This window comes from Haliotis rubra, unplaced genomic scaffold (assembly GCF_003918875.1).
Source record: "Haliotis rubra isolate DU_JTF1 unplaced genomic scaffold, ASM391887v1 Scf421, whole genome shotgun sequence".
Taxonomy (NCBI): domain Eukaryota; kingdom Metazoa; phylum Mollusca; class Gastropoda; order Lepetellida; family Haliotidae; genus Haliotis; species Haliotis rubra.
The window spans coordinates 922,780-940,527 of record NW_025767104.1 but is presented as its reverse complement, the minus strand read 5'-3'; the positions used below and the strand labels follow the sequence as shown (position 1 = coordinate 940,527).

At 38.7% G+C, this 17,748-nt stretch overlaps 1 protein-coding gene and 1 long non-coding RNA gene across 3 annotated transcripts in view; one reads left to right on the top strand and one right to left on the bottom strand.

The window, feature by feature from the left end:
* LOC124288644 (BTB/POZ domain-containing protein 6-like) overlaps nucleotides 1-16,240 on the bottom strand; it is a 29,804-nt gene extending 13,564 nt beyond the window's left edge. The window contains exons 1-2 of one of the 2 annotated variants that reach the window (XR_006901500.1): nucleotides 16,137-16,240; nucleotides 15,104-15,217 (exon numbers count right to left, since the gene is read on the bottom strand). Coding sequence is in view for 1 of the 2 variants with exons in the window: in XM_046725215.1 (XP_046581171.1) it covers nucleotides 16,137-16,216 (80 nt within the window). In the remaining variant the exon portion in view is untranslated. Of the gene's footprint in view, nucleotides 1-15,103; nucleotides 15,218-16,136 lie in introns of those variants that run through there. The other variant, XM_046725215.1, reaches the window with a different exon arrangement.
* LOC124288649 overlaps nucleotides 2,345-17,748 on the top strand; it is a 36,931-nt gene continuing 21,527 nt past the window's right edge. The window contains exons 1-2 of the long non-coding RNA XR_006901501.1: nucleotides 2,345-2,356; nucleotides 15,039-15,226. This is a non-coding gene — a long non-coding RNA (uncharacterized LOC124288649). The remainder of the gene's footprint in view (nucleotides 2,357-15,038; nucleotides 15,227-17,748) is intronic.

Genomic DNA, 17,748 nt, shown 5'->3' with positions numbered 1-17,748 from the left:
GTTTAAATTGACTTTCAAAGTTTTGGGACTTACGTACCCGCATACTATTGAGAAAAGGGAGGGTGACAATATCGTGTATAGGGATTTCAAGAACATCAAATATGAAAACAGACGTGAAGACCATAGAATAATCCGCCGATATAAATTCTCCTGGTCATGAAAGGAAACTAGGGGTGATTAAGGTATGAATGCAACAAACTAGTCTGTACAGTGAAGGCACAATCACACAAATACACAATGCCATCAATGGAAGCTATTACTAGCAATGGCGAAGTCGTGTAACGGTTGACCTGTTCAGGCCTGAAGGGACAAACTTTGATTTTATGGCGAGGGGTCGTGTGAAAGGGTGCTGAAATTAATAAAAAATATCAGGTCAAATATGGAGATCAACATAGCCTCATTCAAAAGGCTTAGTCTCTGCTCAGCCCGACTAGGCCCGTGCTGTCAAATTACCTTAAACCTCACACATCTGTCTGTCAAATATGCAGAATTCAACGGTGGGGTAGCCTAGTGGTTAAAGTGTTGTCTCGTCACGTTCAAGACCCGGTTCGATTGGCCCACATGGGCTGTCAAAAACATTTCTGGTTAAACCTCCATATTGCTGGATATTGCTAAAAGTTAAATAAACTCAGTCAGTCAGTGTTGAATTCCATAGATGAGTATTATATCTACCTAAATATCACCGTGTGATGTTACAAAATGCCACATGTAAGGAAAACTGGTTCGTTAAAGTGAAGCCCTTTTCTCTCTCCATTCACAACATAGCCTCAATGAAAAGTGTTTAGTCGCTCTTCGGCCCGACTTCGTCCGGGCTGTCAAAAACAACCTAAACCTCACCCATGTATCTTGAAATGTGCTAATATCCATAGAGTAGTATTATTTCTACGTACATATCACTTCACAGAGTCTCAAAGCGTAGTATTTGAAGCAAACACCTTGCTCAAAGTGAAGCTATCTTTTCTACATATTCTCAACAAAGACACTGTATCACAAGCGATCGGTCCGCCTTGGCCCGGACTCTCATAAACATAAACTTAAACCCCACACATGTATCCTGATTTGTGTTTAAATCCATAGATTGGTATTATATCTACCTAAATATCAATGTGTGATGTTACAAAATGGCACATGTAAAGAAAACTGCTTCGTTAAAGTGAAGCCCTTTTCACTCTCCATTCACAACATAACCTCAATCAAAAGTGTTTAGCCTCTGTTCAGCCCGACTTGGCCCGTACTGTCAAAAACACCTTAAACCTCACACATGTATCTTGAAATGTGTTTAAATCCATAGATTAGTATTATATCTACCTACATTTCACGTCACGGAGTCTCAAAGCGTAGTATTTGAAGCAAACACCTTGCTGAAAGTGAAGCTATCTTTTCTACATATTCTCAACAAAGACACTGTATCACAAGCTTTCGGTCCGGCCTGGCCCGGGCGCTCAAACGCATCTTATACCTCACAGATGTATCTTGAAATGTGTTTAAATCCATAGATTGGTATTATATCTACCTAACTATCACCTTGTAATGTTATCAAATGCAACATGTAAAGATCAGATGATTTGAAAATAAGCTGCTACTGCCCAGCTCGGACAGTTAGGCGAGACACTGTGGATTTAATGAAAACATACTTCTCCCACTTCTCTCTCTAATACTTCTATTGTCTGTATGCGTGTTCAGGAAAACAGGATTATCAGAAACGCTTGAAGTTTACAACATCCGGAAACGGCATCTCCGAGTAACCTTTGGCAAAGCTCTCACAGTGAAAACAATGTTCTCCCGAGCCTGAGCTGGGCAACACAGTGTCATTGCCGTGGATGTGTTTTCATACTTTCGTATGTTCAAATTATATAACCATAACATCTCATACGGCAAGTCATTTTAGCTGATACCTTCTGATATTTATTAAATTACTGATATGTTCAAATCATGTCATGAATAGCTTCAGCCGGCTATCTATATCTGTACTAGTATGAATTGATGTTTATACTGTGGAAACTGTACGGAGAACATCCTGTATTCTGAACCACTAAAAACCCCACCTCTTTCAAGCATTTCATGTCATATAATTGGGTGTAATATCTTCTGATATTTATTAAGTTAATTATATGTGTAAATCATATCACGAATAGCTTCAGCCTACCATCTGTATCGGTACTAGTATTCATTAATGTTTATACTCTGGAACATGTACGGAGAACATCCCATACGCAGCATAACACGAGTGGAAGCATAAATAATTATATATATCTATTATATATTATATATGCATTTGAGATAAACGTTATGAAGAAACGGTGGAGTAATCAATAACACTGAAGGCCCCTGAACTGTAATTAAGGGAAACAATGGAGTATGTTAATTGAATCACAACACCTAGCTGATTGCAATTAGACAAGAGGCAATTAAGCAAGCTCGATACAGGTGTAATTAACAGGTGTATTAATTTCATTAGCCCGCACAGAGCCAGATGGAACACTGGGCTTCACTTTAAGCAACGTGTTAGATTCAAATACATGTCCGAGGCTTTGCGCCTCAATAAAGAGGTATTTAGGTAGATATAATACCAATCTATTGCTTTAAACACATTTCAAGATACATCTGTGAGGTTTAAGGTGCGTTTGAGAGCGCGGGCCAAGCCGGACCGAAAGCTTGTTATACTGTGTCTTTGTTGAGAATGTATAGAAAATAGGACTTCACTTTAAGCAACGTGTTGCTTCAAATACAAAGCTTTGAGACTCTATAAAGACGTTTTTAGGTAGATATAATACAAATCTATGGATATAAACACATTTCAAGATACGTGTGGGGTTTAGGTTGTTTTTGACAGCACGGGTCAAGTCGGGCTGAACAGAGACTAAACACTTTTGATTGAGACTACATTGTGAATGGAGAGAGAAAAGGGCTTCACTTTAACGAAACAGTTATCTTTACATGTGGCATTTTGTAACATCACACATTGATATTTAGGTAGATATAACACTAATCTATGGAATTAAACACAAATCAGGACATATGTGTGAGGTTTAAGGTGTTTTTGACAGCACGGGTCAAGTCGGGCTGAACAGAGACTAAACACTTTTGATTGAGACTATATTGTGAATGGAGAGAGGAAAGGGCTTCACTTTAACGAACCAGTTATCTTTACATGTAGCATTTGATAACATTACAAGGTGATAGTTAGGTAGATATAATACCAATCTATGGATTTAAACACATTTCAAGATACATCTGTGAGGTATAAGGTGCGTTTGAGAGCCCGGGCCAACCGGACCGAACGCTTGTGATACAGTGTCTTTGTTGAGAATATGTAGAAAAAGAGCTTCACTTTCAGCAACGTATTTGCTTCAAATACTACGCTTTGAGACTCTGTGAAGTGATATGTAGGTAGATATAATACTAATCTATGGATATAAACACATTTCAAGATACATGTGTGAGGTTTAAGGTGTTTTTGACAGCACGGGCCAAGTCGGGCTGAACAGAGACTAAACACTTTTGATTGAGGCTATGTTGAAAAATGAGAGACAATGGCTTCACTTTAACGGAGCAGTTTTCTTTACATGTTGCATTTTATAACATTACAAAGCGATATTTAGGTAGATATCATACCAGTCTATGGAATTAAACACATTTCAAGATACGTGTATTACGTTTAAGCTGCTTTTGACGGCTCGAGCCAAGCCGGGCGGAAAATTGTGGCCGAGATAATGTTGAGAGCGTGGGGAAGAGATCGTATCATTTGAATGTGGGCATGCTTTAAATACGATGAATAGTGAATTTATGGGGTGGTATGTGATTGGATATAGATGTAAAAACATTTTCGGGCCGACGGAAATGTGTATCGGAATTGGCTGACGTATTTATACGTTTTAAATCCCGTTTCGTTTAACGATTCCACTTTTAGACGTAACCTCGGTCAGCCAGTTCACAGGCTTCCCGTCTTCCTGGGTTTTAGCCGATTTACTCGTAATAAAGTTATTATGGTACGCGTTTGTGGCTTCCGATTGATCATTATTATCATGAGTGTATGTTGCATTGATTAATTGTAGGCATGGTTTTCGTTAATGGGTTTATTAGCCAATAATACATTTGGCCCGCCTTGGCCCGGCCCGCCGACTTTTAGGCCATCACCACTCTCCCTTGACCCCAGATGTTGATGTTATGACTTGTGACAGATCCCACAGCAGAGTTTCAGTTTTAGTTTAAAGACCCCAGCCCAAGGGGGTGTCCCCAGTTTGCCAGCAGGTATTGTTTAAAGGTTCCAGGTCACTGGACCGTGCTTATCTCTTAAAACAACAGGTGATTCACTTTTTAGTTACCCATGAGCTGGTGAACACAGTTCACCTAACCACTGAGCTGAACTGGTGAACACAGTTCATCTGAACTGACGCTAACACTTCTGCGATAGTACCTTCAGCATGTGTCCAAGTTTATGTTACCAGATCTACTCAATCGCCAGCTTAAAGAACGGCTAATCTGCGAGAAGAGACTGCTGCAAGATGGTGTCAAGACTTCACTTGCTTACGGACATATAGACTAAGGCTTAGTCTCTGAATATATATAATTTTGATAGTAACATACAAGCCCATTTATATTGAAAAGGAGCCATAGGGAGACCAGAGATTCAGAACCTGAACCTGAGGAAATCTAGACTTGCTTTTTTTAGGGCTTTAGCACTGCAGAGAGGGCTTGGCAGTAGGGAAATTAATGTGGTTCAGGGAATGTGAGACAGACTAACGGACATAGTGTATCTCACCTTGTGGGACTATGAATAATGATGTATGCATGTGATATTGTGTATAATGTGATATTTTGTAATAATGTATGTTTGTATCATGATGATAGTGCTAATATTGCCTAATGGTTGTATTTCATAATACTGTTGATGAGATTAATGATTATGATCATATGTGTGTTGAAAGGAATGAATGAAGTCACAGTGTCAATTTTATGGGTAGCCTAATTACCCCGGACTATATTACACAGGGAACAACTTGCCCTGCACGCTGATTCGTGTGTGTCCTCTAATCCCAGGTAATCCCCTGCTGGCTGCTGGCAAATTGGGGGGACACCAGCCCAAGACACCAGCCCCAAACCCCACCCCACCCCCGGTTTTACAGTATGCCCATAGTTTGTGGCTATTTCACTAATGATGCGAATGTCCGAAGAAGTCAAGACCAACAAGATGTAACAGACCACATGACACTAACCATTTCCAGATGCGAAAAATGCCAGGCTTCCAAATGTGCCACTCAAGATTCTAGCTATTTCTATAGTGACGCTTTGCATAGAGAACCCCCCATGATGTAGGGTACCTATTAGTCTCCCGTACAGACCCTGAAGCAAATATATCAAAGAAAGCCCATGCAAGTCTAGAAAATAAAGAAAGTCTCAGGGCTCCTTTTCATTATATATATATTTTTTTTACTATGAACGTTTTCTTCGTTAAAATATGTTCATTTCAGAGACTAGTTGTTAGTCTAGGTACCTATGTACCGTTGAGGAGGGGGTAGGGGGCGACTCTTTCCACATTATCATATGGCCAAATGGATAACGAAGAAGGTGATATTTCTAACCCGTATTTTCAAGTATGTCGATGCGAAAAATGCCAGGCTCCCAAATGTGCCACCCAAACTTTAAGCTATTTCTGTAGTGACGCTTTGCATAGAGAACCAACCATGATGTAGGGTACCTATGTACCCCTTGAAGAGGGGTAGGGGCGACATGTATTACCAAAACAATGTGGTAACAATAAGACCTCGGGACAATCCATGGATGAATAGTGCTATAAGAATACTATCAGGAAAAGAAATGGACAGCATAAGAAAGCAAAGACTCGAAATTATGATAAAGACTGGCAAAAATTTAGGCTTTTACGGAACAAAGTAACAGCAGCCGTGAGAGCAGCCAAATTGAAATATTTTTCTGATTTAGATGATAAGATCAACCAGGGGAGTAATTCTAAATTTTGGTGGGCTTTAGTGAATAAGTATATAAAATCCAAAAATGGAGATTATAAGAAATTTCCTTCGATTATTCATAACGATAATATGTTCAATGATAGTAAAGATAAAGCAAATATATTTAATGAATATTTTGCTAACCACGTACAAGTTGACTATCCTGATAAGGAGACTCCTACACTTGAATGTAAAGTAAAGACTCCACTTGCGTCTATTGTATTGACTACACAAGAAGTAAGAGACATCCTATTATCAGTTGATATTTCCAAAGCCAGTGGACCAGACAAAATAGGTAACAGATTTATCAAAATGATCGCGCCATCCCTTTGTACTCCTCTTACTAATCTATTCAATTTATCTCTAGAATATTGTAAATTCCCAACAATATGGAAGGAAGCTATTGTCACTCCTATTCCTAAAAAAGGTAGTTTTAATGAATGTAAAAACTATAGATCAGTTGCTCTTACCAGCTGTTTATCAAAGGTATTTGAAAAATGTATTTTTAAACATGTGTTTAACTTTTTTTTGTAGATAATAACGTATTAACGAATATGCAGTCAGGATTCATGTCTGGGGATGGAACTGTATACCAACTGACATACTTGTATGATTTTATACTACATGCATTAGACAATGGCAAAGAAGTCAGGGCAGTTTTCTGTGACATAAGCAAGGCTTTTGACAAGGTTTGGCATAAGGGAATCATAGCGAAATTAGAAGCTTATGGTATTAAGGGTAAGTTACTTGATTGGTTTTCCAGTAATCTTGACAATGAATGAATGAATGAATCTCTTTATTTCCTCCAGATTGTAGTCCGAAGATCATTATGAACATGTACATGACATATTTACAGCAACATAATCACAGCAATATATTCACAACACATTCATATAGTCATATATACATGTACTAAGAAAAATGAAAGGTCTAGAATGCACAGTTTAGTGAGGGAAGCAAGGAATATAGGTATTTACAGAAGAGGACAATCATACATCTCCATGACATTTCATCAATATCGTTAGTAACTAGTAGTTCACCCCCAGAAAATAGTGATAACATTTCATCTTCAGATAATAATTCTATTTGTACATAAACATCCACATCAAAGAGATCTATAAGTTTTGAAAAGAAATTATTTCTGTTGTACATATAGTGTTCACAGTGTAAAATTACATGGCAGTCATAATCATTACAGTATCTTTACATGTTGCATTTTATAACATTACAAAGCGATATTTAGGTAGATATCATACCAGTCTATGGAATTAAACATTAGATTTCAAGATACGTGTATTACGTTGAAGCTGGTTTTGACGGCTCGAGCCAAGCCGGGCGGAAAATTGTGGCCGAGATAATGTTGAGAGCGTGGGGTTGAGATCGTATCATTTGAATGTGGGCATGCTTTAAATACGATGAATAGTGAATTTATGGGGTGGTATGTGATTGGACATAGATGTAAAACATTTTCGGGCCGACGGAAATGTGTATCGGAATTGGCTGACGTATTTATACGTTTTAAATCCCGTTTCGTTTAACGATTCCACTTTTAGACGTAGCCTCGGTCAGCCAGTTCACGGGCTTCCCGTCTTCCTGGGTTTTAGCCGATTTACTCGTAATAAAGTTATTATGGTACGCGTTTGTGGCTTCAGATTGATCATTATTATCATGAGTGTATGTTGCATTGGTTAATTGTAGGCATGGTTTTCGTTAATGGGTTTATTAGCCAATAATAGATTTGGCCCGGCCCGGCGCGACTTTTAGGCCATCCCCACTCTCCCTTGACCCCAGATGTTGATGCTATGAGTTGTGACAGATCCCACAGCAGAGTTTCAGTTTTAGTTTAAAGACCCCAGCCCAAGGGGGTGTCCCCAGTTTGCCAGCAGGTATTGTTTAAAGGTTCCAGGTCACTGGACCGTGCTTATCTCTCTAAAACAACAGGTGATTCACTTTTAGTTACCGCATGAGCTGGTGAACACAGTTCACCTAACCACTGAGCTGAACTGGTGAACACAGTTCATCTGAACTGACGCTAACACTTCTGCGATAGTTACCTTCAGCATGTGTCCGAGTTTATGTTACCAGATCTACTCAATCGCCAGCTTAAAGAACGGCTAATCTGCGAGGAAGAGACTGCTGCAAGATGGTGTCAAGACTTCACTTGCTTACGGACATATAGACTAAGGCTTAGTCTCTGAATATATATAATTTTGATAGTAACATACAAGCCCATTTATATTGAAAAGGAGCCATAGGGAGACCAGAGATTCAGAACCTGAACCTGAAATCTAGACTTGCTTTTTTTAGGGCTTTAGCACTGCAGAGAGGGCTTGGCAGTAGGGAAATTAATGTGTTTCAGGGAATGTGAGACAGACTAACGGACATAGTGTATCTCACCTTGTGGGACTGTGAATAATGATGTATGCATGTGATATTGTGTATAATGTGATATTTGTAATAATGTATGTTTGTATCATGACGATGGTGCTAATCTTGCCTAATGGTTGTATTTCATAATACTGTTGATGAGATTAATGATTATGATCATATGTGTGTTGAAAGGAATGAATGAAGTCACAGTGTCAATTTTATGGGTAGCCTAATTACCCCGGATAATATTACACAGGGAACAACTTGCCCTGCACGCTGATTCGTGTGTGTCCTCTAATCCCAGGTAATCCCCTGCTGGCTGCTGGCAAATTGGGGGTACACCAGCCCAAGACACCAGCCCCAAACCCCACCCCACCCCGGTTTTACAGTATGCCCATAGTTTGTGGCTATTTCACTAATGATGCGAATGTCCGAAGAAGTCAAGACCAACAAGATGTAACAGACCACATGACACTAACCATTTCCAGATGCGAAAAATGCCAGGCTTCCAAATGTGCCACTCAAGATTCTAGCTATTTCTATAGTGACGCTTTGCATAGAGAACCCCCCATGATGTAGGGTACCTATTAGTCTCCCGTACAGACCCTGAAGCAAATATATCAAAGAAAGCCCATGCAAGTCTAGAAAATAAAGAAAGTCTCAGGGCTCCTTTTCATTATATATATATTTTTTTTACTATGAACGTTTTTTTCGTTAAAATATGTTCATTTCAGAGACTAGTTGTTAGTCTAGGTACCTATGTACCGTTGAGGAGGGGGTAGGGGGCGACTCTTTCCACATTATCATATGGCCAAATGGATAACGAAGAAGGTGATATTTCTAACCCGTATTTTCAAGTATGTCGATGCGAAAAATGCCAGGCTCCCAAATGTGCCACCCAAACTTTAAGCTATTTCTGTAGTGACGCTTTGCATAGAGAACCAACCATGATGTAGGGTACCTATGTACCCTTGAAGAGGGGGTAGGGAGCGACATGTATTACCCAAACAATGTGGTAACAATAAGACCTCGGGACAATCCATGGATGAATAGTGCTATAAGAATACTATCAGGAAAAGAAATGGACAGCATAAGAAAGCAAAGACTCGAAATTATGATAAAGACTGGCAAAAATTTAGGCTTTTACGGAACAAAGTAACAGCAGCCGTGAGAGCAGCCAAATTGAAATATTTTTCTGATTTAGATGATAAGATCAACCAGGGGAGTAATTCTAAATTTTGGTGGGCTTTAGTGAATAAGTATATAAAATCCAAAAATGGAGATTATAAGAAATTTCCTTCGATTATTCATAACGATAATATGTTCAATGATAGTAAAGATAAAGCAAATATATTTAATGAATATTTTGCTAACCACGCACAAGTTGACTATCCTGATAAGGAGACTCCTACACTTGAATGTAAAGTAAAGACTCCACTTGCGTCTACTGTATTGACTACACAAGAAGTAAGAGACATCCTATTATCAGTTGATATTTCGTCCAAAGCCAGTGGACCAGACAAAATAGGTAACAGATTTATCAAAATGATCGCGCCATCCCTTTGTACTCCTCTTACTAATCTATTCAATTTATCTCTAGAATATTGTAAATTCCCAACAATATGGAAGGAAGCTATTGTCACTCCTATTCCTAAAAAAGGTAGTTTTAATGAATGTAAAAACTATAGATCAGTTGCTCTTACCAGCTGTTTATCAAAGGTATTTGAAAATGTATTTTAAACATGTGTGGCAAAGAAGTCAGGGCAGTTTTCTGTGGCATAAGCAAGGCTTTGACAAGGTTTGGCATAAGGGAATCATAGCGAAATTAGAAGCTTATGGTATTAAGGGTAAGTTACTTGATTGGTTTTCCAGTAATCTTGACAATAGATTACAGAGAGTAGCTATAGACAATTCCAATTCAGATCTAAAGAAAGTCACTGCTGGGGTGCCACAAGGATCTGTCCTTGGGCCATTACTGTTTTTAGTTTACATGAATGATATCATTGAGGGTATCAGTAGTAACATTCGTCTTTTTGCCGATGATACTTCGGTATATGTTATTGTTGATAATCATGTTGTTACTGCCGCTTCCTTAAATAATGACCTAAACAGGATCTCTCACTGGGCTGAACTATGGCGGGTTAGCTTTAATCCTGGTAAGACTGAAGCTGTTTTATTCACTCGCAGAAATACCGGTAATCAACTTCCAATTCCTAAGCTTAAAATGCATGAAGTAGACATTACTGAAGTCGGCTACCATAAACACCTAGGAGTAACCTTGCAATCAGACTGTAAATGGAACTCCCACATTGGTGAATTAGTTAAAAAGGTTCGTCCATTGGTAAATTGTCTACGTAGTTTTAAATACAGATTATCTAGAAAATCATTAGAGCAAATGTACAAGTCATATATATTACCAACGTTCGATTACTGTTCGCACCTTTGGGATAACTGTACTAAAGAACAAGAAAAACTTGTCGAAAATCTACATTTAGACGCACTACGGACGATTTGCAGGGCAGTTAGAGGAACAAATCATGACTTAATATATAAGGAAACTAACTCTATGCCCCTAGTTGACCGTAGACAAACTAGCAAGTTATCATTATTTTACAAAATGGTTCATCATATGACACCAGTTTATTTAACTGATCTACTGCCCGAAAAAGTATCACAGTTAAGTGACCATAGATTAAGAAACAGAAATAACATTCAAACTATAAGATGTCGTAGTGATTTGTATAGCAACTCGTTTTACCTGATACAATACGACAATGGAATGATTTGCCTGAGAATATGTACGATATTGAAACCATAGGCCAATTCAAAAATGCATTCCAATCATCTAAACCACCCAGTTTTAATATATTCGATAAAAACTTTGTTACACGTTTCTGCCAAATTATACACTCACGCCTCAGACTTGGGTGCAGTAATTTGAAAGCGCACATGTTTGAACGGCACATTTCAGTTGATCCATTCTGTTCCTGTGGTCACCCCTATGAGGATACTTTACATTACTTCTTTACTTGTCCTAATTATTCTAACATCAGACATCGCATATATTTTTACGAACATGGATATAATTTAAATTCTGTCCTAAATGGTAATCCAAACAAAAATGTACTTGTAAATTCTTTCATACTACAATCTGTCCATACTTTTATAATAAAATCGCATAGGTTTGATAAATGATTAATAATGTTTAATACGCAGGTTGCTTGCTTTCCTATCATGCTGCATATTATTTAATATTTTTGTTTTATTCATGTATCAATGAAATGGAGAGGTATTCAAATAAGTCATTACGGCTTGTTTACCAATCCTAGTTCTAATTTATATTACACTACATGTATTACTTTATTAGATGACCAAATGGATAAGGAAGACGATAATGTTATTTCCAACCTGTATTTTGAAGTATTGCCATACAAAAAATGCCCCGCTCCCAAAAGGGCCGTCCATATTTCAGGCTATTTTTGTAGTGACGCTTTGAATAGAGAACCATCTGATGTAGTTAGGGAGTAGGGAGTGACTCTTTTTACAGTTTTAGATAGCCCAATGATGAAAGGTAGCGAGTCTTAATCTGTAAATTAAACGAATAAGGGTGATCAAAAAGGATTGGGGAAGTATATTTGAATTGAGAACTACAGCCAGTACCACCTCCACTTACTCGCGAACACACACATGTACACATATCCGGTATTATTGTATTAAGTTGTTCTTTCAGCAATCATTAGTTAAGTATGAATTTGTTACCGTTCTAAACTACTTCGCTAACTCGTTTATAGCTTGACTAATTTCTGTCTGTCGCACTGAATATATTGCTGGACAGCAGCAACTGGAGTTTACTTTGAGATGTGGTTTCAGATTACAGATGTCGTGTCATCATTAGGCTTTAAGGTGTTGACGGGACAGAGCATATGGTTACTATCAGAAGCTTTGCGCACGACGTGCGCTGGTCTGGTTCATAGCTGTCGCCTGTCGCCTAGTTTCTCGTACAGACCCTGAAGCAAATATATCCAAGAAAGCCCACACAAGTCTAGACAATGTGGCAAGTCTAGATTTCCTCAGCTTCAGGGCTCCTTTTCATTATATTTTATATTTTTTTACTATGAACATTTTTCAGTAAAATATGTTCATTTCAGAGACTAGTTGTTAGTCTACCTGTCGCCTTGATCTGACACTTGGCGAGTGTAGGATTGTTGGGTAACTTGACTCACCTCAAGACGGTCAATCTACATGTACAGCCTGGCCTCTTGACCGCGCTTACTTTACTTCCTGGTATGCAGCAACGACAGCGCTTATTAGTCGATACCTGATAAAGTAGCTAAATATACCACCGCATTACAAGTAGAAACGTGAAAATGAAACGGAATATTAGTTATTTTCAACATATTTATCACTGAGAGTCTGGGTTCGAATCCCGGTTAGTAAAGTGCTAAAATCTTCTTTTTTTCTGAGGAAGTGTTATCCCAAGTATAGCATAATTATAGAATATATGACCACTTAAATCATTGTGCATTAAGTCGCATCTTTTGTAACATAGACAAATAGTCGACAACTTCCATTTATTTGTGAATATTATGGCGTACTTATACAATTTACATTTAGGAAATTGATATGCAGTTACAGAAGTGCCAACTGTAAAATAAATTGTATTTGTTGAAATGTTGCGTGTTTTGCTGATGACTGCCGTTGCTGTGTTCGTCCATTGCTGTCGGAGGACACGTGAGCGATAGTTCCATGGAGCCTGAATGTTCATGGATCCATGCGGCCGATGACGTTAACGTTGTTCCTGTGAGCTTCATTGAGTCCAGGCATGTGTTGACGGTTGACGGTTTAGGAACCTTCAAAAATATAATTATCCCCCTGTATCTAGTCTGTTCCAAAAACTACGAATTACTTAAAAAGGCCACATCAAGGGAATACTGCAGTATGCGTGCGTGCTTATGCGTGTATGTGTGTCCGTACGTGTGTGTATGCTCAATGTACTATACACACAGAAAAGTCCTTCATTTTCTCCCAACCACACAGTGAGGCCAAAGTAGCTTATATCAAGTTATCAACCATATCTGCTGAAACGCTTACGTTAAATTAAGTTTGTGTTTTATAGTCGTTTCACTTTTCTGCAGAAACAATAAATGTAAAACGCTTTGATAACTGGACGATTGTGAACAACAGCCGCACGCGACGTGATTTCCTTAACATCGTCATATTTTGTCCACATATAGACAAACTCTATGGATCACAACTTCTTTATATATATAGTGAGTGTGACGTTTCGATACAGATTCGTGTACTGTTGTCAAGCAGGAGGTACAAAATTCTGCATCGAAGCGTCGCAGTCATGAAATAAAGAAGTTGCAATCCATAAAGTCTGTCTATATTGTACTTCCCAACTTCTAAAATGACACTCAAAGAAGTTATTTTCCACATAGTATCTAGAATTGCAGTTCTAATGATACAAACGTCATCAGATCGCCGCACACAAACGTTCTTTCTTGGGCGTGACATATGGAGAAAACTCCTGCATGTACAAAAAAGGTAACATTAAAGAGGTTGTGAATGACGTAACATACACTGTATATACTAAACACACTTATGGTGAGTGGTAATGAGTGAGTGAGTGAGTTTAAGTGTACGCCGCACTCAGCAATATTCCAACTATATGGCGGCAGTCTGTAAATAATCGAATCTGGACAAGACAATCCAGTGATCAACAGCATAAGCACCGATCTACGCAATTGGGATACAATGACATGTGTCAACCAAGTTAGCGAGCCTGACCACCAGATCCTGTTAGTTGCATCTTACGACAAGCATGGGTTCCTGAAGATCAATTCTAACCCGGATCTTCATGGGTGAGTGGTAATGGGATCATGCAATACGATATATTAGACATGGAATCTGTCCTCCTTCGACTCTAGTGCCATTGCTACTGCGTTGTGAGTTTCTGAAGGTATAATTAACACTGTCAGGGTCAGAAACTCTTCTTTGCCATCGTGTCCCCTAAAGGTCTTTCTGCCTTTTATAAGCACTGCCAGGGTGTACCACACTCCGGCTGTCATAGCAACAGGCTCCTCAAACACCACATCAAATTATACTTTACTGTTGTCTGTGTACTCAGTTGCATCCTGAATCTTCCTCGTTTCCAAAGTAGGTGGTGACAGAGTAGGTAGTTGGTGCTGACTCACTTTCAGACCCATACAGTCTGTATCCAAGGAGCATCAGGTTTTGGCTGCTCTCGAAGGAAATGGCATCGGTCAATGTTCCGTAAACATTCCAGCAAGCAGTATATTCTGTTGGAAACCGTGTTATGGGTTTTTTCTTCGCTTGGTGTTGAAGGTGTTCACATCATTATCAGGGCATACTATATTTTCCAACAACCTAAGACGTTCCGATCAGTTAGGAGATCACAAGTTTTAATCGCCGTTTGCTTCAAAAGAAGAAATCTAATTTTCAAGAAAGTCCCTTGAAGAACTGGTCGTTTGGTCTCGGGAGTTACCTCCCTTCCCTGACGTCCACACTCTGCTTCTACCCAACTGTTGACGGCCTTAAGGATCACTTGTTCCTCGGTTACAGATCATCTGACTCCACGATCTGATCCACCAACACTTGCTAAGTGCCAGAAAATCAGCTGACTGAAGTGAACTCTCACCGTTTTTCACAATAAAGGTGAAGGCCTTCTGAAATAACAAGCTTAGATCAAAACGATGAGCAGCATCTAGAATCACACAGGCGTTGTCAACGTCGAGGTGTTTCTCCAGAAACTCCAGACACTGGGATTCCAAGGCGGTGATGTCATATTTCCTGGAGGCGTATATAGTAGAGCTGTTACTTTGTCGGCATCAACAGTTGTGCTGTCAGTGTAAAGATATCTATAAGATGTTGGATACGGATAGAGGTAGTAAAGTCTGTGCAGCCATTGGGAGGGAGCAACGAGGACAACACTTGGAAAACCTCCCACCACGACATGCATTATATATCAGAACACACTACCATTCTGCATGCTACAGTTACAAGTGAAAGCTTTATTTATATAGAACCCGTGAAGATCCGGGTTAGAATTGGTCTTCAGCAACCTATATTTGTCGTAAGAGGCGAGTAACGGAATTGGGTGTCAGGCTCACTCACTTGGTTAACAAATGTCATCGTATATCAATTGCGTAGATTGATGCTCATGACGCTGATCACTGCACAGCCTTGTCCAGACTCGATTATTTACAGACCGCCGCCATATAGCTGGAATATTGCTGAGTGTGGCTTTAAACAAACCAACCAAAACTCAGTTATATAGCTTCAACTTAGAAGCATTGTAGGCATTTTAGAAGTTGAGACGTACAGTATAGAAATTTTTTTTATGGATACTTCTTTATTTCGTGAGTGCGACGTTTCGATACAGATTCTTGTATCGTTGTCAAGCAAGAGTGATACATGAAGTGGAGGAGATGTATATATAAATATACTGAATATAACAATGAGACAACATAACTGACAAAGAAAACAACATAATTGCCATAATTGGTTAAGCAGTAAGCTGATGAAGCCAGTGAGTACACAAAGGGTAGTGAATGGAAGCCAGAGATGTACAAATACAGGAGTAGTTACAATGAAGGAGATGTTTATACAATAGGTGAGATGTTTATACAATAGATTGTTCTATATTATATAGCTTCAGTTTGAAACATTTTCCTGTTGTGAGTAAAAAAGGAATTACCTATGGTTTGTTACTGAGTTTGGCGTTAACATGAGTGTTGAGTTGTGTTAACAAGTAATAAGGTTAGGATTAAAACTTACAAGAGAAAATGTTTGAAGTAATTTGGCTCTATATCAGGAACACTAACATCTGATTTCCCCGCCAGGAGGCCAGTAAACATGGCGTGGAACACACAACTTCTGGGCCTTGATCACCTCAACCCAACTTCCCACTCTGAAAGTGATGTCATACGAATCTTCCGCTTCGAACATGCGCAGATAACATTCAGCAAGGGTTTTCCCAGCTTGCCAGTTGTCAACAAACCCAGTCGGTTGGATGCTTGAATCCGCCATTTTTGTGGTAAATCTGGAACGATATGTCCCTAAATATCAAGATATTCCCTTTCATCATGTTAAATAATAAACGTCGCTATTTGTATCAGAAAGTTGATATGCAATGTGAAAAAAACAACTTGTATATCAATATGATCAACTAGGCTCAAGATAATGTTGCAATTATTTTATTATTTAATAAATACTGGACTTATGTGTTTATCTTGTGCCGAGCATATGTGTTCACATATGAGCACACATTCCATCAAGTATGGATATCGGAATAACCTTAACCAGTTATTAGTAAGTTTTGTTTCTCTGAGTCTATTGCTCCGAAATGTTCCGTCATATTTTCACACAAGACTGACATATATCTACCGTAGATGCAAAAACACTGGGCAAACATCCAATCTAAAAAGAAATAGTCATTTTCTAAATTATATTAATGAAATTTGATACAAAAGAGCCAAGAGATTTCCTTCATTTTCATAAACTGGTAATCTAGACTTGCCACATATTCTACACTTGCGTGGGCGGTATTGGTTATATCTGTTACAGGGACTGTATAAGAAACTACAAAAACACTTAATTTGACCCCAGTGATTTATGATTTAAAAGTGCTTGATGTGAAACATGTCTAATTTGAAAGAGAGAAATTGTTCAAGTAAACATATTTTCGTTAACATCCATATATTGGTTTTACTTTCTATTCTTACTCACAAACCCAAACACTGTCACCTCACTCAGATCGAATGGCAGTCGTGGTGTAAGGGAGGTAACTCCTGCAGCAACTTTAATCAGGTTGATCACGACATTGATATCTGATCGATTTTACCCAAATAAGTTTAATAAGGATCGCTGGGAAAAATGGACGTAACTTAAATCTAAAATGATCGTGTAATGCGCAGTGATCGTATAAATCAAACGACAGTAAGACATCACATAACCCTATAATACTTTACACCTTCTGGCGGTGGGGGTGCAGGGGTGCGCAACCCCTGACGACTTCATGAACATGCTGACATGTTGAATTTTCCTAATGAAATACACACATAATTCAATTGCCGAAATGTTGTAAAAATGCATCACAAAATATTATGTTTTAATTCAAAAGTTTCGCGCGACAGCAGTTGAAACTATGTAGGGATAACACGGGTGTCGAGAGATATTGATCTCGGAAAATATGTTAAATTTATGATTCCCTCTTTTATGTAGGAAGAGAAATGCATTTAATCTCGTGTTCAAGATGACTAAACTGCGATGTATGCGTGCGTGCGTGAGTGCGTGTATGTATGCGGAGTTCAGCGTGGATACTCTCCACAGTATACCGACCAGCGCAATTTGAATGTACAATGTATACCCCTTTCAAACACACTATACG